This window comes from Diabrotica virgifera, chromosome 6 (genome assembly GCF_917563875.1).
Source record: "Diabrotica virgifera virgifera chromosome 6, PGI_DIABVI_V3a".
NCBI classification, from domain to species: Eukaryota; Metazoa; Arthropoda; class Insecta; order Coleoptera; family Chrysomelidae; genus Diabrotica; species Diabrotica virgifera.
The window spans coordinates 122,765,800-122,775,359 of NC_065448.1; the positions used below are offsets into that span (position 1 = coordinate 122,765,800).

Here is a 9,560-nt window from a genome sequence, read left to right on the forward strand (position 1 = left end):
CACTGTTTTCATTTGTTGAGTAACATATTTAAATTATTTTGATTTTAAGTAGTTTCATAGTCTTCTCTAATTATCATTTTTTATAGCTTATTTATCCTCCGCAAGACTTCCGCATTTGTTATATGGCTCATGTAGTATATCGTCGTCATCAGTCCCAAACTTCGTATGTAAACTTTTTGACGAAATCTACTTTTGTGGTATGGCCATTCATCTAGTCGACTTTTATTGTAAGACCTCGTAATAAAATTATCGGTAGATATGAGGTTTGGATTGTCATTAAATTTCTTTCGATCTGTACAATGTCAGGTTACTCGTTTTTATACAAACTTTCTACTATATAACTAATAATTCTAGTAACTATATAACTAGTAATTTGAAAATATTAAACATACATACTTAAATAAAATGAGTAGTGTAATTATGTCCTAGCAAACCGGATGCAGGTGTTCACTGCCAGATGTTCCAACTCATTTTGCTAGTACAATATCATATATTCCCTCACCCTATTTTTAGACCGGATGTCGAGACTGTCACATGGCCAGGTCGTTGACCCTGCTCATTTCTGCTCATTTTGCTAGTACATAATTACACTACTCATTTTATTTAAGTATGTATGTTTAATATTTTCAAATTACTAGTTATATAGTTACTAGAATTATTAGTTATATAGTAGAAAGTTTGTATAAAAACGAGTAACCTGACATTGTACAGATCGAAAGAAATTTAATGACAATCCAAACCTCATATCTACCGATAATTTTATTACGAGGTCTTACAATAAAAGTCGACTAGATGAATGGCCATACCACAAAAGTAGATTTCGTCAAAAAGTTTACATACGAAGTTTGGGACTGATGACGACGATATACTACATGAGCCATATAACAAATGCGGAAGTCTTGCGGAGGATAAATAAGCTATAAAAAATGATAATTAGAGAAGACTATGAAACTACTTAAAATCAAAATAATTTAAATATGTTACTCAACAAATGAAAACAGTGAATAAAACGGTACAACGGTAAAGTTTTCCTATAAAATTGTGTCAATTAGATATTTTTCACCAAATAGACAAATTCGTTGCAGTTTCTCAGTAATGAAAAGGAGACAAATTATACGCAGGTCCGGAGACATTCAGCCGACCTTGCAAAATCTTTAAGAATAATGTGGTGTATTTGTAACAGTACAACTGAAAATGGTTAACATAGAAGGTTTTCGTTGTTGTCGTTTTTTTTTTCTTGAAAGTGGATGACAAAATGTTAAAAAATACCTCGGAAAATATGAAAAATACCCGAAAAATTACGAAACATGTTAAAAATACTTGCAAAATTCAAAAAATAGATGGATAATAAGAGAGTTCAGAAAAATATCTGGAAAATATGAAAAATACCCGAAAAATTACGAAAAATGTTAAAAATACTTGCAAAATTCAAAAAATAAATGGATTAAAAGAGAGTTCAGAAAAATATCTGGAAAATATGAAAAATACCCGAAAAATTACGAAAAATGTTAAAAATACTTGCAAAATTCATAAAATAAATGGATAATAAGAGAGTTCAGAAAAATATCTGAAAAATACAAAAAATGCCCGGAAAATGTGACAAATACCTGGGACTCTGCTGCTAATCATACATATTTTATTTATCAATAATTATCTGGATGGTGGGTAATTACAAAATAAGTAATATTATTGATGCTGCAACTGTAGGTATACATATAACCAAATAAGCGGTATCTTAAAATTTTTTAAAAAATAAAAAGGAACATTGAAATCCTATCTCAAACTGGATCTTAAGATTTACACTAGAAATTTTAATTCATGATTAGATTAAATAACAAGGTTTATAGAAATATTGAACACACGTATACATATTACTTTTGTATGAGTTTTCCAACACTTTAATTTTATATCTTGTGTTGTTTCTTCCAATCACAAATATATATGGAGGTTTTACCCTGATTATGACGTCTTGCCTTTTCGCTATTTTACTGATTTCATTATATGCTGTGTCGTTTTTGCTTGTAAGATGGTTGTTTCATAACTCGTGTGCTCTTATATTTTTAATTTAATTCCTGGTTCTTGGTTTGACTTTCTACCTACACCATGTATATTATACTTTGTTACTGACGGAAAGAAGAATTGGTTTGACTTTATGAGTACACCCTGTATATTACACTTTTCGACAGACGGAAAGAAGAATTGGTTTGATTTTTTGACTATACCCTGTATATTATACTTTGCGACACATGTAAAGAAGAAAAATTGGTTTGACTTTCAGACTACACCCTGTATATTATACTTTGCGATAGACGGAAAGAAGAATTGGTTTGACTTTCTGACTACCCACTGTATATTACACTTTTCGCCAGACGAGAAGAAGAGGCCTTTGCTTTAAATATGTTAATGATTTAATGCTATTTTTATACCGAATCATCACTACCACTGTGGGCCGTTGCTCCCTCATCTGGCATGCCCGGATGTTGAGTAGACTGCCAGATGCTTAAGTTATTTTTAGATATTAAAACCTCGGTGCTTAGATCGGCAGATGACAAGCAGATGTCCTCATTTCACACGACGGTTTGTGTTTCTGCATAGTTATATTCTTCGCAAAAAATACCAACTGTGTTTCTCACAGTGTGTGTGGAGGTTCAGTTAAATTTTTTTAATTATGTCTTAATGTCCGCTTTACGCCAGCTGCCAATTTGCATGAGAAAAACCAAGAAATGAGTTCCCACAATATCATCTTTCTTAATTTATCACAATTGCCAGATGTTCCTCATTTCGCACGAAGAAAATATATATCAAACAAAATGCAGACTAGACTAGCCGGTGTTCGGTCTAAAAATAGCTAACGATCAACATCGTTAAAAATGATATGGTGGGGTTGATATTCTCGTATCTTTATCCTATTTAAGGCAAAATAGTGGAGCTCCTCATTAGTTTATCGTGAATTATAATACGTGTAGTAAGTGTAATAAATCGTTTTCGCGCTCGGATAAGCTGTCGCGACGTAGGAAAACATGTAAATACGGAGATGTAAATAGTGATAATAAGTCTAATTGTGATTATTATATTCCCGAAAAAAGATTAAGACCGCTTAAATTGTAAGTGATATATGGATGTGTTTTAAAATTGACGCATGCGTTTAAATCAGAATCGCATCTTATCGTTTTAGTAGTGATAAAAAACTGGATTATAATTGATTTTTAAAACATGTTAAACCCAAAGTTTTGAACATTTTGAGTGACTATCTATATCAGCACAATATCATAAAGGTAAATTTTGAAATAATTGCTATTTATCTAAAACCTGACACCAATCTATCAGATATCAAGTCCATGAACACATGCAATAAAATTATAACTATCAGCACTGACCTGGATGAAGTATTTGATGATTTCAATAAATATGTTAAATACAGCACTTTTACATTGATTCTTATGAGAAAACAAGCACAAATCTACTCATTTCAGGGGCCTTTTGAGCATAACGTATCACCATTCAGTTTTCCGTCCGACCAAAGTTTAATAAATACTTGACGTAACTTGTATTTTCTCATTCTGTTTCAGATCTTCCTTCAGTGCTTTGGTAAATCATTTACGTGTGCTCCGGTGTGTGGTAAATTTTGAAAATTTTGATTTTTTTTAATTTTTGAATTTTTTTGATAATTTTGACCTTTTCATAATTTTTGCTTTAAATAGGCAATTTTAGAAAATTTTATTGATAATTTAATATTAAATTTTTTAGTTTTAATTTAACATGTTGGCTAAACTTATTCTGTATATTTCATCCATCTTGGGGTTAATATGTGACAATTATAATGAAAAAAAGTTAAGAAAAGGGTTGGTAGAGTGTAAAAAAGCGATTAAAATGATTCATAATAGAATGAGGTTTGCAAAGACGATTGGCGAAAAGCACCACCTCGAAGCCCAGATGCGACTGGTAAAAACGTTAAGAAACCAACTAAACGCCGAACAGAAGAAGGGGGCGGGACTAAAAACTCTACCGGAGACTGCAAAGCGTAGGGTACAATGGGATGACTCTTTATCTACATTTAATTCAAGAATTCAGACTGGAGTCATCTCGAACCTTAAACACAAGGACCCTGGTAGTTTCCTGGTTGATTGCAAAGCTCTGTTCAAGCGACGAATCCAGAATGCCTTAAAAAATAACTCTGCAGTGAAAGTTAACATAGCATTTGGAGGAGAGTTCGAGATTGCTCAAGGCGATAAGATGATAAATGAAACCAAGTACTTCACTACTTCAAACTCAGCCATTTATAGAGACACCAATCTTGATGAATGGTTCGAGAAAAAAGTAGTGGAACCCATCAACAGAGACTTGGAAGAATTCCAAGAGAGAGATAGTGGATGGGCACTAAAAGCGGTTGTTAACCTGGGGGTTAATATAAACAAATTTACACCACAGCTTGGCTCCTCATACATTGAACTTCCCCATCTAATAAAAAGAAAGAAAGCATGCATTAATGTTAAGAACGATGATGAGGCGTGCTTTGCATGGGCTGTCATATCGGCATTATATCCATGTCAAACTAATTCTGCTTTAATGTCATCTTACCCCCACTACTCAAATATATTAAAACTTAAAGGTATTCAGTGGCCGATGTCCATTAAACAGATTCCGAATTTTGAAAAGCAGAATAATATATCGATCAACGTATACATTTTGAAAAAGGAGAAGAAGAACTATACGACCCTCCCAACCTTCCTAACAAGAAACAAGAAGGATAAACATGTGAATATGCTTTTGATACAAGATAAATATGACGACCAAGGTCCCATTAGATATCATTACGTTTGGATAAAAAATCTATCTCGCCTCCTTTCCAAGCAGCTTAGCAAAGAAAATGGGACAAAATATTTCTGTGATGGCTGCCTCCATTACTTCCGATCACAAGATAAGTTGAATGTTCATAAGACATGCTGCAAAGGGCGATCAGATGTTATCTGTGATATGTGTTTACAACTATTTTCATCGTCTACACAGCTAGAAGCTCACATCAACGATTGTGAAATAATAAATGAAACAGCCATTAAAATGCCTGAAGAAAGCCATAAAATGTTAAAATTTAAGAATTTCAGGAATAAACTAAAAGCCCCCTTCGCAGTATACGCAGATCTCGAAAGCGTTCTGGAACATAGTGCGGAAAAGACTACCTATCAAAAACATATACCTGCTGCCGTTGGGTATTACTTTAAATGTTCATATGATGATTCTCTGTCATTTTATAAATCATATCGTGGAAAAGATTGCATGAAATGGTTCGCAGATGAACTAAATCAGCTTGCTGAGGATGTTTCTACGGTGTTTATGTGTTCATTTGATATTAATATGACATTTCAGCAAGAGAGTGATTTTCAAGCAGCCACTCATTGTCATATTTGTGAGCAGCGCTTCTCCCCCGGTGATAAGAAAATTCGCGATCATAATCACCTGATCCCAGAAAATAATTATAGATTTGCAGCTCATGAAGGGTGTAACATTAATTACAAAGATGCTCACACTATCCCTGTGATATTTCATAACCTCAGCGGATATGATGCCCACTTCATTGTTACTGATATTGCTACTCACATCAAAGGCCCCGTAGATCTTCTTCCTATTACTAAGGAAAAATATATATCTTTCACTAAACACATTAATGATGCTCGAATTAAATTTCGTTTCATCGATAGTTTTCGATTTATGGCGTCTTCTCTCGATAAGCTCTCTTCTTATTTGACCGAATATCCTAATCTCCGCTCTCAATATGTTTTCCTTCCCGAGGAGCAGTTCAATCTTCTTACTGTGAAAGGAATCATGCCTTATGATTATATTGATTCTTTCGATCGTTTTATTGAAACATGTCTGCCGCCTATCGAGTCTTTTTATAATAAACTTGAGGATAAACCTTGTCCTCGCCGCCATTATCATCGCGCCCTCCAAGTCTGGTCCTCATTCTCTTGTTCTTCTCTCGGAGATTACGTCGATCTCTACATGAAAACAGATATTCTTCTTCTTGCCGATGTTTTTGAGCGGTTCCGCTCCAGTTGTCTCGAAACATATAATCTTGACCCCGCTCATTACTTTACTCTACCTGGATTCACGTGGGATGCAATGCTTAAGTATACAAAACAGGAACTTGAACTTTTAACTGATCCAGATATGCATTTGTTTGTGGAGCGTGGCATTCGTGGCGGTTTGAGTCAAGTTTGCTCGAAACGTCGTGTTCATGCTAATAACAAGTATATGGTATCTTACGACCCATCTAAGCCCGACTCTTATCTGATGTATTTCGATGTCAATAATCAATATGGGTGGGCAATGTCGCAATATCTTCCATTTGGAGGTTTTGAGTGGACTGATACTGACATCGACGTTCTTAGTATTCCGGACGATTCTTCTGAAGGGTGCATTCTCGAGGTCGACCTGGAGTACCCTCAACATCTCCATGATCGTCATAAAGACATCCCATTTTGTCCCCAATCCTTGAACCCGAAAACTATGAAACCTCCTAAACGTCCGCGAGAGCTGACCAAATTAATGGCTACCCTTCATGATAAAGAAAGATATGTAATTCATTACAGGGCCTTGAAGCAAGCGCTAGCTCATGGATTAATACTAAAAAAGATTAATCGAGTCCTGAAATTTAAGCAGTCTCCTTGGTTAAAGTCATACATCGACTTGAATACAAATCTCCGGAAGGCAGCAAAAAATGAGTTTGAAAAGAATCTCTTTAAGCTTATGAACAATGCAGTGTTCGGTAAGACTTTAGAGTGTGTGCGCAGGCGCGTTGATATTAAATTGCTGACAGAGTGGGAGGGTCGTTATGGAGCTGAAGCTAGAATAAGTAGCCCCCTGTTTAAAAACGCCACTACCTTTAATGAAAATTTGATTGCTGTTGAGATGCATAGAGCGGAAATATGGTTAGTTAAACCGATTTATGTTGGAATGAGTATTTTAGATTTGGCGAAAACAACCATATATGATTTCCAATATGGCTACTTAGCTAGCAGGTTCGGAGAAAACTTTTCGACCTGCTATACCGATACCGATAGTGTGATCGTGGAGATACGGGAAAAAGACCCGTATGAAGCAATGATACATGATTGCTATAAATATTTTGATACCTCAGACTATCCTAAAGATAACATTTACAACGTCCCTCTGGTTAATAAGAAGGTATTGGGCATAATGAAAGATGAGAATAATGGCTGCATTATGACCGATTACATAGGACTCCGATCGAAATTATACACGACAAAAGCAGCTACCACAGATAATGACATTGAAAAGCTGAGGGGGAAGTTGAAAGAACAAGAGTATGAGGATGATGAAATTGATAATATTATACGAAATTATGGTGTTACAAAGAAGGCGAAGGGGGTAAAGAAATCTGTAGTAAATACTAAAATTACTTTTGAGGACTACTTAGAATGTTTAGATACCTTCACAACAAAGACTGCCACGCAAAATCTTATACGCTCTGATAAACACCAAGTTTATTCTATAACTCAAAGCAAGATTGCGCTCAGCTCCAATGATGATAAAAGACATCACATTCAGGGATCTTATGATACGCTTCCCTTTGGGCACTATTTAATTGATACTCTTGAGATGGATGTTGATTAGATTTAACACAAAGGTTTTAATAAACTTATTATAACATTTATCATTGATGATTCAATTGACTTTAAGATGGATGCTGACTGAATATAGTCTTAAACTTTATTTATTACAACTGCGATATTGATAAGTACATCAGAATTAAACAATTTTTTATTATATTCCTATTATCATCCTATCACTAATCGTTTTTACGTCACTAAGATTATTTAGATGATTGAATATTGTAATTTTTTAAAACTTTATTTATTACAGCTAACATAATGATATCTGGAACAGGCCCTTTTTACTACATTCCTCAACCTTTCCCGCACTCATCGTATTTGCATATGATGATTCTAGTAGATCGTAGTTTTGTATATATTATCTCTAAATGAAGAATAATTATTAAGATTAACCCATATAAAAAGATGTTTAGTTATGACCACTAAAAAGATATCTGATATGGACCACTGGCAAATTAATGAGCCGTTCTAGTTAACTCTGGAACCGTTGCTCGTGTAGCCTCCAAGTTAAGACAATCGATAACTTAATGGTCTTCTTTCCCTGATTTAGTTTTAAGTCGTCGATAGCCTGTCACAAAACAGGAGTCGGAAAATCCCTAGTTTTAAGATTAGATAACCTAGAGTTATTTTCCCCTAATAATTCATTTTTGAATACTATAGAACTTAGTAACGAATGAATTGATACCAAAGTATCGGTGTTTTAACATTAATAAGAATAGATAAAAGATGTCCAACAGATCAATAAAAAGATGTCTACTAAACCAAGTAATAGAGTGACCTTAGTAAGTAAGTTAAGTATATTGCCGTTATTAAATATATTATCATATAATGTAAAATATTTCATTCCTACTAACCATCTTCCCTACTAACATGGCGGTCTATGTAGTCGTACCTTCACGTTGGTGGCTGCTGTTAAGAATATATTTTTGTTTTTTCAACAAATTTATGTTCGACCGAAATGACTACCTTTCATTTATTTCATGCTTACATTATTTTTATTCATCGCTTTACTCACATTCCATCGCTTAGATGCTAACATTATTTTATTAACGTTTACATATTATATTTAACCATTACTTACTGCTTGACTGTCCTTGCTAACCTTTTTTCAGTCTATGTAACCTAAATTAATTTATGGGCATAGGTAAAATACAGTACAATGTTTTTTTATTTTAATACTACTGCTTATTTTCACTATGTTAAATGTCTTTTCTATGACCACATATGCATCATATCTATATATCCAACAATTGTTTGTGCTATGCTATATTGTTGAACGATTTTTCTAATAAAACATATATTCCCATTTTTTTTTACCTGAGTTACCTACCTACAAAACATAATATTACCCGACTTGCCGTAGATAAAATAAAGTATGCAACTCACAATCACGATTGGATGGAGATTTATGAATAGTAGTGTTCAATCATAGAAGACGGTGGGTGTTTGTTGGTTTGGCCGTAAGGATGGTATATGTCTCTAGGAACAGGTGTGTGATTGGCTGGAGATTCATGTATAGTAATATTCAATCGTAGAAGACGGTGGATATTTGTTGGTTTGGCCGTAAGAATGGTATATATTAAATTGGTTTGACTTTCTGACTAAACCCTGTATATTATACTCTGTGATACACGGAAAGAATTGGTTTGACTTTCTGACTAAACCCTGTATATTATACTCTGTGACAGACGGAAAGAAAAATTGGTTTGACTTTCTAACTACATCCTGTATATTATACTTTTCGACAGACGGAAAGAAAAAATGGTTTAACTTTCTGACTATACCCTGTATATTATACTTTGCGAGAGATGGAAAGAAGAGGCCTATGCTTTAAATATGTTAATGATTGAATGCAATTTTTAGACCGAATGTTCATTCCCACAGTTGGTCGTTGCTCCCCTCATCTGGCATGCCCGGATGCTGATTAGA

At 34.1% G+C, this 9,560-nt stretch overlaps 1 protein-coding gene across 1 annotated transcript; it reads left to right on the forward strand.

Annotated features, from left to right (window-relative positions):
- The first annotated feature begins 3,870 nt into the window (after positions 1-3,870).
- On the forward strand, positions 3,871-7,632 carry LOC126886181 (uncharacterized). The gene has a single exon (XM_050653035.1). The coding sequence runs from the start codon at positions 3,871-3,873 to the stop codon at positions 7,630-7,632; it is 3,762 nt and encodes a 1,253-aa protein (XP_050508992.1).
- Positions 7,633-9,560: the final 1,928 nt, after the last annotated feature.

Coding starts and splice junctions, on each gene's coding strand:
- LOC126886181 (XM_050653035.1), top strand. CDS start 3,871: ATGATTCATAATAGAATGAGGTTTGCAAAGACGATTGGCGAAAAGCAC.